This window comes from Schistocerca cancellata, chromosome 2, assembly GCF_023864275.1.
Source record: "Schistocerca cancellata isolate TAMUIC-IGC-003103 chromosome 2, iqSchCanc2.1, whole genome shotgun sequence".
Lineage (NCBI taxonomy): Eukaryota > Metazoa > Arthropoda > Insecta > Orthoptera > Acrididae > Schistocerca > Schistocerca cancellata.
The window spans coordinates 1,083,539,218-1,083,555,610 of record NC_064627.1 but is presented as its reverse complement, the minus strand read 5'-3'; the positions used below and the strand labels follow the sequence as shown (position 1 = coordinate 1,083,555,610).

Sequence of the window (16,393 nt, the reverse complement as noted above, 5' to 3'; positions counted from 1 at the left end):
ATACACAAAACAGAACAGAAAATTTACACTCCTAGCTTTTGGAACTTTGTTCCTTCATCAGGGAGGAGAGAGGTGAAAAAAGGGAAGAAGGGAAAGTGGATTCAGTTACACACAACCCAGGTTATGAAGCAACAGGGAAAGGTAAACAGGGAGGGTAGTAAGGATGGAGGCATGGTCATCAGAGGGAAGCAAAAGATATTCTACTGTAAGTACTGTGCCAGCTTCAAACCAAAGAGGGTGCATACAGAAGTAACGAGGTATATAGTAAAAAGATAAACACAACTATGTAGGAAGAAAAGATACGTGAATGGCTAAAGAGGAGAGGGAAAAAGGAGAAGACTGAAGAGTAAATGGGTATGAGGTTGGTTAATGTAGGTTCAGTCCAGGGGGATTCACTTTTGAAGGCCAGACCTACAAACAAATCAGGGGAACGGCCATGGGAACCAGGATGGCTCCGTCCTATGACAACCTCTTCATGGGCCGCATGGAGGAGGCTTTCCTGAAGACCCAACAGCTGCTTCCCCTGGCCTGGTATAGGTTTATAGATGACATCTTTGTGGTCTGGACTCATGGTGAAGAAACACTCCTTAATTTCCTCAATAACCTCAACTCCTTTTCGAATCTGAATTTCACCTGGTCCTTCTCCAAAACCCAAGCCACCTACCTGGATGTTGACCTTCATCTTGTTGAAGCTCACATCCACACCTCTGTCCACATCAAACCCACAAACAAACAACAGTACCTTCACTTTGACAGCTGCAATCCATTCCACATCAAAGGGTGCAGGGCAAAATCAGGACATGCGGGGACCAAGCAGCAATCAGTATTGTAATTGTAAACTGTTGAAGCTGCATTGGTAAAGTACCGGAACTTCAAGTGCTGACAGAAAGCACCGAAGCAGAAATCGTTATAGGTACGGAAAGCTGGCTGCATCCAGAGAGTAATTTTGCCGAAATTTTTACAAAGGCACAGACAGTGTTTAGAAAGGATAGATTGCATGCAACCGGTGGTGGCATGTTTGTCGCTGTTAGTAGTAGTTTATCCTGTAGTGAAGTAGAAGTGGATAGTTCCTGTGAATTATTATGGGTGGAGGTTACACTCAACAACTGAGTTAGGTTAATAATTAGCTCCTTTTACCGACCTCCCAACTCAGCAGCATTAGTGGCAGAACAAATGAGAGAAAATCTGGAATACATTTCACATAAATTTTCTCAGCATGTTATAGTCTTAGGTGGAGATTTTAATTTACCAGATATAGACTGGGACACTCAGATGTTTAGGACGGGTGGTAGGGACAGAGCATTGGGTGACATTATACTGAGTGCACTATCCGAAAATTACCTCGAGCAATTAAACAGAGAAGTGACTCGTGGAGATAACATCTTGGACCTACTGATAACAAACAGACCCAAACTTTTCGGCCCTGTAAGTGCAGAACAGGGAATCAGTGATCATAAGGCCGTTGCAGCATCCCTGAATATGCAAGTAAATAGGAATTAAAAAAGGGAGGAAGGTTTATGTGTTTAGCAAGAGTAATAGAGGGCAGATTTCAGCCTTCCTAACAGATCAAAATGAAAATTTCTGTTCCGACACTGACAATGTTGAATGTTTATGGAAATAGTTCAAGGCAATCGTAAAATGCGTTTAAGACAGGTACGTGCCGAGTAAACCCGTGAGGGATGGGAAAAACCCACCGTGGTTCAACAACAAAGTTAGGAAACTACTGCGAAAGCAAAGAGAGCTTCACTCCAAGTTTAAACGCAGCCAAAACATCTCAGACAAACAGAAGCTAAACGATGTCAAAGTTGGCATAAGGAGGGCTATACGTGAAGCGCTCAGTGAATTCGAAAGTAAAACTCTATGTACCGACTTGACAGAAAATCCTAGGAAGTTCTGGTCTTACGTTAAATCAGTAAGTGGCTCGAAACAGCATATCCAGACACTCCGGGATGATGATGGCATTGAAACAGAGGATGACACGCGTAAAGCTGAAACACTAAACACCTTTTTCCAAAGCTGTTTCACAGAGGAAGACTGCACTGCAGTTTCTTCTCTAAATTCTTGCACGAATGAAAAAAGACTGACATCGAAATAAGTGTCCAAGGAATAGAAAAGTAACTGAAATCACTCAACACAGGAAAGTCCACTGGACCTGACGGGATACCAATTCGATTCTACACAGAGTACGCGAAAGAACTTGCCCCCCTTCTAACAGCCGTGTACCGTAAGTCTCTGAGGAACGGAAGGTTCCAAATGATTGGAAAAGAGCACAGGTAGTCACAGTCTTCAAGAAGGGTCGTCGAGCAGATGCGCAAAACTATAGGCCTATATCCCTGACATCGATCTGTTGTAGAATTTTAGAAGATGTCTTTTGCTCGCGTATCATGTGATTTCTGGAAACCCAGAATCTACTCCGTAGGAATCAACATGGATTCTGGAAACAGCGATTGTGTGAGACCCAACTCGCTTTATTTGTTCACGAGACCCAGAAAATATTAGATACAGGCTCCCAGGTAGATGCTATTTTCCTTGACTTCTGGAAGGCGTTCGATACAGTTCCGCACTGTCACCTGATAAACAAAGTAAGAGCCTACGGAATATCAGACCAGCTGTGTGGCTGGATTGAAGAGTTTTTAGCAAACAGAACACAGCATGTTGTTCTCAATGGAGAGACGTCTACAGATGTTAAAGTAACCTCTGGCATGCCACAGGGGAGTGTTATGGGACCATTGCTTTTCACAATATATAAAATGATCTAGTAGATAGTGTCGGAAGTTCCATGCGGCTTTTCGCGGATCATGCTGTAGTATACAGAGAAGTTGCAGCATTAGAAAATTGTAGCGAAATGCAGGAAGATCTGCAGTGGATAGGCACTTGGTGCAGGGAGTGGCTTCTGTAAAATATTTGGGAGTATGCATGCAGAACGATTTGAAGTGGAATGATCATATAAAATTAATTGTTGATAAGGTGGATACCAGGTAGAGATTCATTGGGAAAGTCCTTAGAAAATGTAGTCCATCAACAAAGGAGGTGGCTTACAAAACACTTGTTCGACCTATACTTGAGTATTGCTCATCAGTGTGGGATCCATACCAGGTCGAGTTGACAGAGGAGATAGAGAAGATCCAAATAAGAGCAGTGTGTTTCGTCACAGGGTTATTTGGTAAGCATGATAGCATTACGGAGATGTTTAGCAAACTCAAGTGGCAGACTCTGCAAGAGAGACGTTCTGCATTGTGGTGTAGCTTGCTGTCCAGGTTTCGAGAGGGTGCGTTTCTGGATGAGGTATCGAATATATTGCTTACCCCTACTTATACCTCCCGAGGAGATCACGAATGTAAAATTAGAGAGATTCGAGTGTGCACGGAGGCCTTCCGGTAGTCGTTCTTCCTGCAAACCATATACGACTGGAACAGGAAAGGGAGGTAATGACAGTGGCATGTAAAGTGCCCTCCGCCACACACTGTTGGGTGGCTTGCAGAGTATAAATGCAGATGTAGATGTAAATGAAGTGTTCTATGTGCATCTTTAATAGCAAATTAAATATTATTGTGATTGAAATGATTTCTTTTGTATGTACTTAAGGGGTATTTTTACAAGTCCCTGTCAGCAGTAAGTTGTAAATCAGTTGCTTTCTCTGAATTTAACCCTGAAGTGGGTGCACCGATGGTAAGTGCGCCAACCCCAAATAACACTGTCTTATACCATAGAAATGTTGTGTAACAGTTGCAAGCCCATACCTATCCCTTCATTACTGCTTCAGCTACCACACTGTTAAGTTGTGCTGTCATATGTCCAAGTGAACAACAGTAATACAAGGTCCGGCAGAAAAACCTCCCCTTTAAGGAAAGCTAATAAAAACAAAACCAAATAAGGTAGAACAATTTTATTTATACTAAATAAAAGTACATATTATGCCATTTTAGAAAATACTCTTATGGTCTTACTTTTTAAATAAAACGTCCCTTAATTGGCTTCCTGCACTGTCGACACACTGATTGAGTCTTTCCCTGAAGTTACTCATTACTCTTTGAGTCATTTCAGGTGGAATAGCTTCAACCTCTTGTGTAATTGCTTCTTTCAGGGCTCGTAAAGATTGTGGACGTTGTTCATAAACTTTTGCTTTTAAATAGCCCCAAAGAAAGAAATCACAGGGCGTTAAGTCCGGCGATCGTGGGGGCCAGCCAATGTCTCCACGCAACGAGATCACATGTCCAGGAAACATTTCCTTCACCAATGCCAGTGACTGCCGCGCTGTGTGGGCTGTAGCACCATCTTGCTGGAACCACACGTTCTCTATTTCACCAAAAAGCTCCCTTAGTTGCGGTTGGAGAAAGTCGCGGAGCATGGCACAATAGCGTTCACTGTTGACGGTTAAATTCCTGTCATTTTCTTCGAAAAAGTAAGGACCGATCACTCCGGAATTGTAAACAGCGCACCATACTGTTACTTTAGGGCTATGAAGTGGTAGTTGATGAAGTTCTTGGGGATTGTGTTCACACCAGTACCTGCAATTTTGGCTGTTCACTGTTCCGGCAAGGTGAAAGTGTGCTTCATCAGAAAAAATCACAATATCGTTGGGACGAATGTTCCGAAGAAGGTCTTGGCACAAACTTACACGGACACCACAGTCTCGTTCGCTCAGTTCCTGCGTAGTTACAAGTTTGTAAGGATGCATTTTAAGATCTCGATGCAAGATTCTTCTCACACTTCGATTAGATATCCGTAATGCTGCCGCATGCTTTTTAGCGGATCGTCGAGGAGATTGTTGAACTGAAGCTCTAACTGCACAACATTTCCGGGGCCTGTTGCAGTCCGTGGTCGTCCAGGTGGTTTCCTTTTTAATGCGGAACCTGTCTCACGAAAGTTAGCAACCCAAGAATAAATTGTTTTCTTATCGGGAACAGGGTCCCGTCGTCCGAGCGCAAAGCGAACGCGAAAAGCACATTGAGTATTAATAGGCGATTCACCATTTTGAATAAAATCTTCCACTACGAAGGCACGATGTTCACCAGACCACGCCATGGCGTACACTGAAAACGGCACGTAGGCAGCTACTTAACGACGCGCCCCCCACCACTCTGCTCCTTCTACTGTCCGCTGCACGTTACTTTGTAATCGGGGAGTTTTTTATGCCGGACCCTGTATAAAATAAACAGTGCGCCTGGCAAGAAAAACTTGCAATCCATGCAATAAAATGATCCAGATTTCGAGCTAGTGGTACAATCCCACAATGAGGCAGTTGTCAACGAGATAACTAGCAATCGAATAAGTGCTTGGCTATGATCTGATGCAACTGTGCTGTTTAATGCTTCAAGTGTGTCATTATTGTGGGGTATCACTTGTACGCAGTGTCACAGCGATACAATGAAAGTTGATTTTATTATTGTTTCACTAAACAGTGATTTAGCTCATATAATGTTATGCGGCGTCAGAGCAATACAATGAAAGTTTATTTTATTACTGTTTAATTAAACAGTGATTTAGCTCATATAATGTAAGTTCATTTTATCATTGTTTAATTAAACTAAGAGTAAACTGTGATTCTGATCATACATGTTTACCTAGGTAACATAAAGACAGGTATTCTTCACATATGTGGAAAGTATGCCGCACGTCCGCTCGTGTTATAAAAAGAGGTACGTCCACTTGAGAGTCAAACAGTCACTGGGCAGGGTTGCCTAACAGCAGTTACTGATGGAGCTTCAGAAACTTCATCTACAAGAAGACGATGTAATCTTCTGGCGGACACAACTACAACTGATACATAAGTAGCACTTTATGTTTTCACTGAAGCAGTGTTGAACAGAAAGCTAGTCTATGTCTCAAATAGCTATCTGCTGAACATTTCAGTTAATAACAGGTACACATCACTGATTAATACTTGTCTCCTGTAAGGCCAACTGTTAATACTGAATAGGGTCAAGGGGACAGGGAGTTAGTAGTTCACAGAACGAATGACAGTAAGAGCATTCATCTATGATAGTAGTTGCAGCTCATTTATAGTAAGAGTAGGGTTTTGAGGCGGGATTCTGAATGACTTTATAGGAACCTGTATAACTATAAGTATAACAAGGGGTAACTCGTCAGACGCCCCACGTCAATGTGTTTAGAGATAAATAAATACATTTAAAGAAAATTATTTACCTGCTGCTTCAACAGCTCATTCCTGCCAAAACCAATTCTTTTCCACCAGTCAGCTATGTCAAACCAAGCAACCAACAGGTCCTACTCCCTCTCATCTCTGCTGTAACGCTTGATTAGAGTAATTAAAACAACAAAACAGACTCAGTGTTCCAATTGTGCTATTCAGGCCTCACTAACTCTGTATTTATGTATTCGACCTGTGCCAGGACATGACAGTTGTTAGCTTTCAGATGAAAGATTCGTCCAAAAGCTAACAATATTCTGTCTTTTCTGTTCCCACTGACAACTTTAAACATTCCACGTGGGAAAAAATATATCTAAAAACAAAGATGATGTGACTTACCAAAAGAAAGATCGACGTGCCAGCACTTTCGCACTGGCACGTCGATAGACACACAAACAAACACAAACATACACACAAAATTCTAGCTTTTGCAACCAACAGTTGCCTCGTCAGGAAAGAGGGAAGGAGAGGGAAAGACGAAAGGATTTGGGTTTTAAGGGAGAGGGTAAGGAGTCATTCCAATCCCGGGAGCGGAAAGACTTACCTTAGGGGGAAAAAAGGACAGGTATACACTCGCACACACACACATATCCATCCACACATATACAGGCACATGGATGGATATGTGTGTGTGTGCGAGTGTATACCTGTCCTTTTTTCTCCCTAAGGTAAGTCTTCCCGCTCCCGGGATTGGAATGACTCCTTACCCTCTCCCTTAAAACCCACATCCTTTCATCTTTCCCTCTCCTTCCCTCTTTCCTGACGAAGCAACCGGGAGTTGCGAAAGCTCGAAATTTTGTGTGTGTGTTTGTGTGTTTTTTATTGTGCCTATCTTCCAGCACTTTCCCGTTTGGTAAGTCATGGAATCTTTGTTTTTAATATATTTTTCCCATGTGGAATTATACCTGTACTTTTTTCCCCCTAAGGTAAGTCTTTCCGCTCCCGGGATTGGAATGACTCCTTACCCTCTCCCTTAAAACCCACATCCTTTCATCTTTCCCTCTCCTTCCCTCTTTCCTGACGAAGCAACCGGGGGTTGCGAAAGCTCGAAATTTTGTGTGTGTGTTTGTGCGTTTTTTATTGTGCCTATCTACCAGCGCTTTCCCATTTAGTACACACACACACACACACACACACACACACACACACACACACACACACAAAGATGATGTGACTTACCAAACGAAAGCGCTGGCAGGTTGATAGACACACAAACAAACACAAACATACACACAAAATTCAAGCTTTCGCAACCAACAGTTGCTTCATCAGGAAAGAGGGAAGCAGAGGGAAAGACGAAAGGATGTGGGTTTTAAGGGAGAGGGTAAGAAGTCATTCCAATCCCGGGAGCGAAAAGACTTACCTTAGGGGGAAAAAACGACAGGTATACACTCGCACACACATACATATCCATCTGCACGTACACAGACACAAGCAGACATTTGTAAAGGCAAAGAGTTTGGGCAGAGATGTCAGTCGAGGCAGAATTACAGAGGCAAAGATGTTGTTGAATGACAGGTGAGGTATGAGTGGCGGCAACTTGAAATTAGCGGAGGTTGGGCCTGGCGGGTAACGAGAAGAGAGGATATAATGAAGGGCAAGTTCCCATCTCCGGAGTTCTGACAGGTTGGTGTTAGTGGGAAGTATCCAGATAACCCGGACGGTGTAACACTGTGCCAAGATGTGCTGGCCGTGCACCAAAGCATGTTTAGCCACAGGGTGATCCTCATTACCAACAAACACTGTCTGCCTGTGTCCATTCATGCGAATGGACAGTTTGTTGCTAGTCACTCCCACACAGAAAGCTTCACAGTGTAGGCAGGTCAGTTGGTAAATCATGTGGGTGCTTTCACACATGGCTCTGCCTTTGATCATGTACACCTTCCGGGTTACAGGACTGGAGCAGGTGGTGGTGGGAGGGTGCATGGGACAGGTTTTACACCGGGGGCGGTTACAAGGGTAGGAGCCAGAGGGTAGGGAAGGTGGGTTGGGGATTTCATAGGGATGAACCAAGAGGTTACGAAGGTTAGGTGGACGGTGGAAAGACACTCTTGGTGGAGTGGGGAGGATTTCATGAAGGATGGATCTAATTTCCTGTCATTCAACAACATCTTTGCCTCTGTACTTCCGCCTTGACTGACATCTCTGCCCAAACTCTTTGCCTTTACAAATGTCTGCTTGTGTCTGTGTATGTGCGGATGGATATGTGTGTGTGTGCGAGTGTATTAGAGACAAAATTCTGGATTCAAGTCCTGCCCTGGTGTAAAGAAAAATATTGAATCTGTCACGAATTTTAGGGTTTATGACTTAAACAACAACTAACCAAAAGTATGGTTCAAAAATGTTTATTTAAATCAAACCATTACCTGTTTTGGATTTATTACAAATCCATCTTCAGACTCTTACAGATTTCCTTACTTTCCTGCTGGGGCCTTACTTTGTACGTGTTTGATGCACTGACAAGGCAACATTCCCAGGTGTAAATAAACAATCTTCACAACACTTGGTAGGTATGTACAGGGGTGGAAATAATGCAATAAGTATTTTTTTCATTTTCCCCCAATTTTACTTTTAAGGGGTAAAACATACCTTGAAAGGTAATTTGGCATATTAGGTTTAGAGGGAATATCTTCAGAACTATGTTATATAAAAAATGTGTTTCATATAAAAGTTGACTTATAATTAACATTCTTGAAAACTGTATACTCAACTTCTGTATTAATCTGGAAGCTTCCACACTGCATCCATCCATGTCTAATAAAGGTGGTTTCCAAAATATTATTCTGTAAAAATAAGGTGTACACAATGTGCTGGCAGAGTATTTTGATTGCACCTAATTAAAGTACCTAAACATTCATTATTATACTAATTATTTGTTTTTTATGTTTTAAATGTTATTTTGCATTTTAAGATTACTGTTTCACATATGTGTGTTACGTTGACTGGAAATAATAAGTAATTTATAAATATGGTTCGAACTGATGATTATCTGTCAAGAAATGCTTAAAACATAACTTTTTTATGCTATGCACATAAAATGAATGAAACTTCTTCACGTGGTACACATGATGGACAACATGACCTAAAACAAAATTCAGAAGGATTCCCAAATTGTGGCAAGCAATCGAATACATATTCTGAAGTGTACCAGGTACATTTCACTATATCCGAAGACCTTGGTGAAGAGAACTGATTATATACTAGTCACTGCAGCTTGATTATGCTGTTTCTCAAGTGGAGACTGACATCATAATCATTCAGCAGAAATAGATGTGACAACCTTCTCACAATGTTCTTCTAACATCAAAAGCCCTGTGGGTCCAACAGCTTGTAATTGTACTTGAATTACATAACCATAATGGTACCTCACCTGAACCTCTCGATACCAGTAATATTCTACTGTATTTCTATTAACTACTTAACATATTTCTGAGACAACATTCAGATTTGATTTCATTTGTGATACATCAATATGTTTATATTGCAATGATATTATTCTTATGTGTATTCTTTCTTTTGTCACTATGATCTCTGACGTACTTGTAACACTGATTTTTGGGCGCGTAAGCGATTGTTAGTTAGTTGTTGAGATGTTAGAGAGTCGCACCTTGAAAAAGTCAAGTGTTGGACATCATGTTGGAAAGATGCATATGTAGTCCGCTTTTAAAATGTGAACTTTAACAGTGACTGTGAGAGAGATGATTTCAAGTATGTTTTGTATTGTGAAGTGATGTTTGTGTGTTACGTGCCATTGCAATAAAAGCAATTAAAAGGAAGTGTAACTTAATTTCGTAGTGCTGATTATTTTTTTACATCACCATTGTCCAGCAAAAGTGTACTTTCCAAGAATGGTTTGTGAAGCGCATCTACAAAACTTTTGAATATAGCAGAATAAAACCTAGGCCTCTTTGCATCCGAGCTTGGAATCATAACCACCTAGATTTTCAACGATTGAGCCATGATTTTACGACAAGACCTGCGTGGGAAACACAAAAAGATGAGTGCCTAGTTTTTTCATTATTACATGAAATGACTATTAACTGTGCTCTAATGACGCCTGCCACATAATATGACTGTTGTTGCCCAATAATGCAGTATTTAGCAGCGTGAGCAACACCACAATCGTTATTAAAATTTTGACCTTTGTTGTGGTAGGATTGTTAGAAGCTGTACCTGTCCCATTGACTAATTCCTTCTCCCTACTATTGTGCTCAAAATATTTCTTTTTTTCATAAAATTATGGAAAGTTTGGACTGAGAATTCAACAATCTCTTCCTGAACCCCAAGTGTTCTTGTGATGGCATCAGACTAATGACTGATTACATCAAAAGATATTTGACATAGTTTTATTTCACAGTGCAGGAGAAAAATCTGTACAACTGAGAGATTCTTCGTGTAGTCAATCTGAAAGAACAATTTTGAGCTTCCTACTGAGGACAATGAACTTGTTCATCTGGTGATCCCAAAAGGCTCGATAGGGCAGATACAGCCAATGGGTGTACATGGCTTTGACGTTGAAGAACTTTGTGAAATTTCACATTTAGTTCTACTAACATGATTATAATGTCAAATACTATTTGAGAAACAACTTAACCAAGCTGCAATGACAAGTATACAATCAATTCTGTTCATTGAGGTTTTCCAATGTCCTGAAATGTGCCTGATACAATTCAGGATATTTAGAGGATCGCCAGCCACACAATTTGAGAAGTCTGCTGAACTGTGTTTTATATCGTGTTGTCTGTCATGTGTATTATGTGTAGAGAAAAAAACGTTACATATTAAGCATTTCTTCACAGACAATCATCATAAAAATGATTTTGTATCGTAGTAATGAGTTACTTTCAATCGTATAAAAGAGAGAGAGATTTTAAAAAATAAAACAATGTAAAACATAAAAACAAAAATAAGTTATACAAATAATTACAACATTAATGAATGTTTAGATATTTTAATTAGGTATGTTTAAAATAATGCAACACCACATTTTGTACAGTTCATTTTCACAAAATGATATATTAGGAATCAGCTTTATTACACAGGGATGTACATGCCATGAAAAATTATTTAATTTCTGCTGTAACAAAAGTTTCGAATTTTCAAAATTAATTAATGGTGATGGGATATTTTGCAAAATTTTACACCACTGCAAAAGATGATTATACAGTTTTCAAGAATGGTAATTACATTTCAACTTTTATATGAAACGAGCCAATGAGGTTACCTCTTCCTCCTCTCTCTTTTGTTTTTTAGGGGGTGTGGGTGGGGGTAGGGGAGAGTGGATGGGTGGTCAATTGAGGATCATGTGCTGATTTCAAATACTCTTCTAGTACTCTTTCATTTGCACTTTGTTCTTTTTTCCTGTCCTCTGGCCACTTCATACTAGTTTTTTTCACTCTTCTACCTTGGAATCCTTCAACATTCAATACTTCTCCCCTAAAAACAAACATCTGTGCGTTCTTTCTTCAGCTTTTATATTATTTTTTTCTAAATCCTTTTTTTACTTCATGGCTGCAGATTCTTTCTGATTTCTTATCCCACAAATATTTGAAGATCTTCTTGGTTAATCTATTGCCTTGCATTTGATATAGATGTAAAAAAAAAGCCAATCTTCTTTTTGCATTACTTATGATATGTATTCCACATTTTCATCATTGCTATATTAGTTCCATCCTTCCCAAGTTTTTCGCAGGACTAATATTTTGATAATAATTTTGCCTTTCTAGTATTTCTAATTTATCTACAGTATTGTTATATGCAAGACATTCACTTGTGTATAGACATTCTGATTTCACAACAGCACTGTAATAGCTTATTTTTGCATTTTCATCATTCATGGTAAATGATTGCATCCTTAAACATTCAGTGAGCTACATCTACCTTCTTCTAGCTTCTGGTCTATAAGTATGTAAATTAAAGTCACCCACTATGGTTTCCGTCTGTATGTTACACTAATCTCAAGAACTACTCTGGATTTTGATACAGTTTTCACTAATAGATAGACGAGCCATGAGAAAGGTTTATGTATGTATTTTATAAATTTTTCATGCAAATTGGCTGGACTATGATGACTTTAAGTCCCTTGCCATTGTGAAAATGATGCCACTGCCAAGTACTGGTGAACAGCAGAGCTCCTTGGAACCACATACAACAACCCCACTGTAGGGGTGAGCTGGTCCGAGTTATCACTATCAGGAGGCTGGCGTTAGGTACTGCCGACTTCCTAAAGAACAGACACATATTGTTACAAACCTATACCGCTGGCATCAGTCTGTTGCAGAATTTTGGAACATGTTTCATGCTCACTTATTATGAGATTTCTAGAGACTGAAAATCTCCTCTGAAGTAATCAACATGGATTCCAAAAATGAATGTGGGTGACCAAGCTCAGTTTGTTTGTTCATCGGCACCCTAGGTTGATGCCTTGTTCCTTAACTTCAGAAAGGTGTTCAACACAGTTCCTCACCACAGCCAAATGAATGAAATACGAGTGTAGAGAATACAGAGCAGCTGATGAGTTCCTAGCAAACAGACCAAAGTATCTCATTTTTATTGGAGAAAAAACTTCATATATGAAAATAACTTTGGGTTCACTCCAAGAGAGTGTTATAGGACCTTCACTTCTTACAATGTAATACATGAAAGACCCAGTGAATAACATTGGAAGTTCTGTAAGGCTTCCCGTGGATGATAGAGTTACATACAAAGAATTGTAGTGAACTGTAGCAAGACCTACAGAGGATCAACACTAGGTTAAGGAACTGGCAGTTGTCCCTCAACGTAAGTACAGTGAAACCTCTTTGTAATGTTCCTCCATATAATGTTTTCCTCTTTGTTACATCTGTTTTTTTCGGTCCCGACAAAAAGCCCATTTAAACAATGTTAAATTTTCCTCTTTACTGCGTTTCCTCTATATTACAATTTCCTCTATGTAACACTCATATTTTTGGGGAACCCTGGTCAATTATGTACCTCTTTATAACGTTTAAATGACTGGATGTAGACGCATTGTTTTCCGTTCTGTGGATTCACAGTTTGCACCGGCTCGGAAAGCCCACGCTCAGCGTATTTCATATGTCAGTGGCAGAACCTGGTCACGTGACATGTGACGCACATTCTGCTTGCGATCTTTTTGGCGCCATTTACTTTCACCCATCCACCTACTGGGCCCCATGTTTTAATTACAAAAAACTAATCATTTGATACATTGACCATTTGCAATGAATATCATATTACAGTGTTGTGAAAATTTAAAATGTCACATATGGCACTATTTGTCAAAGCTGATTAGTGGTATCCTAATCTTCCTCTTTATAGTGTTTTCCTCCATACAGTGTTCAGAGTTTGTGGTCCCTTGAAAAACGTTAGAGATTTCACTGTAATCACAACATATTGCATATAAATAGGCAGACACGCCTATTATTGTATGATTACATGACTGCAGAATAATCTCACATCCATTAAATATCTAGTAGAATGCATAGGGAGCAATTTAAAGCAGTACGACCACATAATACTAACTGCAGGTAAGATTATGCCAGACTGACATTTACTGGAAGAGCCCTCAGGAAGTTTGGTTCATCCACAAAGGAGTTACCTAACAAAAACCTCATTCGACCAATACTTGAATACTGCTTGTCACTCTGGGATCCAAACAGATAGAATCAACGGAGGAAGTAGAGAAGTTTCAAAGAGCAGTGCATTTTGTTACAGGTTGATTAAGTGGCATAAAATGCACAACCAGCTCTAGTGGCAGATATACTGGAAGTGAGAGATTCTGCATCACAGTGTGCTTTACTGTTAAAATTCTGAGTGTGTATGCTCCTAGAATAGTCAATCAATATATCTCTTCCTCCTTCGTATATCTGCAAAAAGACCATGAAGGTAAAATTAGAGAGATTTTAGTTCACATGGAGGCTCGCCAACAATCATTCTTCCCACAGATCATTTGCAGATATAAAAGGAAAGATGGGAAGTGGCACTGGTGCTAAAGTACTCTCCACTATACACCATAAGTCGATTTGAGGAGTGTAAGTATTGACATACATGAATATACAAAACAATATGATATGATACACATACCATTACCAGAGAATAGCTATGCCATCTAAAATATAACATCTTTAATTCTGAGTTCAAATTGAGATATTTAGTTCACTAGCAGCGTCAAATAACTGGGTCGATAATAAATAACAAGTTTATTAATTTTGCAGTATTGCAGTATTACTGCTAAATTTCCTCTACTTCATTTAATAAGCTCCTAATCAGAATTTACATTCTTTGATTAAGTTTATTAGTTTTAATAAAGATGAAAAATTAGTCTGCCTTACAACTCACAGGAAATGTCTTGTTGCAGAACTCACACTGGAACAGGCCAGTGTGCAAGCGTTTGTGCAGAGTAAGATCCCAACGCTGGAAAAATTTCTTTTCACACTGATCGCACTCATATGGCCGCTCTTGCCTGTGCACAGCCATGTGTTCATTCAACTTCGCTCGTCGTTTGAACGTCCTTTCACACATTTCACAACGAAACTTCCCACCACGTGACGAGGCATTTTCATTGTCTTCACTGTCAGTCTCTTTGTACCTACAACAGGAATAAAGGAATAAAAATGATAACAAGTTGAAAAGTTTATTTTATAAACTTAAGTTCTATCAATATCAGTTAAATCAAACCTAAAAACGGTGGTGCCTAAGGAAATAGAACCGGCAGCTTAAGGCAATTGTTGCAAAATGTAAAATGACTTTCAGTAACATCAACAACCATGTGATATCTGGAAGTCAACTCACAATTATAAAGAACTGCATTACAAGACACCTATCTAAAAATTGATCTCTGACACTGTTCTTTGATCAGTGACAGGTCATGCCTCTCATATTTTCATACATACGACAGTAAAATCATGTGAGCAATTGTCAGAACACTGAGGAGATGTAGTGTATCTTAGAGACAGCTAATTAGTTTCATGTCCCATTGATCTTTACATGATAAATCTTAATGATGTGGAATGAGACCACGAACCTACTATGCTGTCATAGTAGGAGGAGAGGTGATACTCCTACGTGGCGCATCCCAGGTGGCAGATAGGGAAGTCCTCACCGGTTTACCGGCAGACTTGAGTGAAATAAAATAGCTATCGCGGACCAAACACACCCTCTGCAGTTAACAACTGTAGTTGTAAATCGGAGCTTGCTCCAACTAAGGTTGACAACCTTTGAGAGTCAAAAATGGAAAGGTCTTCTAGGAAAAAAAATTCCACCGTCCTGCTCAAAAAGGCAGGAAAAGACTACATCGGATTCTGTGGGTAGTCAACTAGAAGACAGCAACGAATCGGAGTGTTTGCAACCATCAAAATGCACACTAAAACACAAAAAGAAGATTAAACATGAGCAGATAAATTATATAGCAACACACAACATAAACTCATTACTTCAGACCGGAAAACTCAAGGAGCTCACAGATGAACTAAATGAACAAAAAATTTTAATAACAGGGATCCAAGAAATGAGAAACACCGCAGAGGACCCATTCGAATCACAAGGATACAGAATTTATAATGGGAAACCAGGACCAAGAGCAATGAAACAATGTCCCCAGTTTGGAACAGGGTTATTAGTAAACATAAAAATAATAGATTCAGTAACGGATTTCCAAGCAGTATCACCAAGAATTATGACTCTAAGCTTTAAAACAATGAATAAAACCTATACAATAATAAATGCTCATGCCCCAACAAATGGAAAAAAAATGTCTAACAAAAACAAAGGAAGAGGTAGATAAATTTTGGGACCTTCTAGAACAAACTGTGAAAAGAGTAAATAAAAAGAATGTACAAATCTTATTGGGAGATTTCAATGCTTAGTTGGGAAAAGAAAGGAAATATAAAGATATAATTGGAAAATGGAGTCCACATAAATTTACGAACAAAAACGGTCAAAGACTTGTAGAACTCTCCAGAGAACACAACCTTATATCTAAATCAACATACTTTAAGAGGAAGCCAAATAAACTTAAAACATGGAAACAAACAGACTGGAGGAAGGGGGAGTGGCAGATAGACCATGTCTGTATGGACAAAAATTTTCATGAGGAGATCCACAATGTTAAAGGACTGAGAGTAGTAAACACAGGCTCAGACCATTACATAGTTAAAATTAAAATCAAATTCACTCCGTTAAATAAGAGGACTGGAAAAACTAATAAAATAAAAAGTAAGTTTGACCCACATCAGTTAATTAAAA

General features: G+C 39.5%; 1 protein-coding gene across 1 annotated transcript in view; it reads right to left on the bottom strand.

Moving 5' to 3' along the window:
* The window catches only part of LOC126163088 (uncharacterized), a 102,608-nt gene that overhangs the window by 25,438 nt on the left and 60,777 nt on the right, over nt 1-16,393 (bottom strand). The window contains exon 5 of the mRNA XM_049920000.1: nt 14,489-14,738. Within this exon, the coding sequence (XP_049775957.1) occupies nt 14,489-14,738 (250 nt within the window). The remainder of the gene's footprint in view (nt 1-14,488; nt 14,739-16,393) is intronic.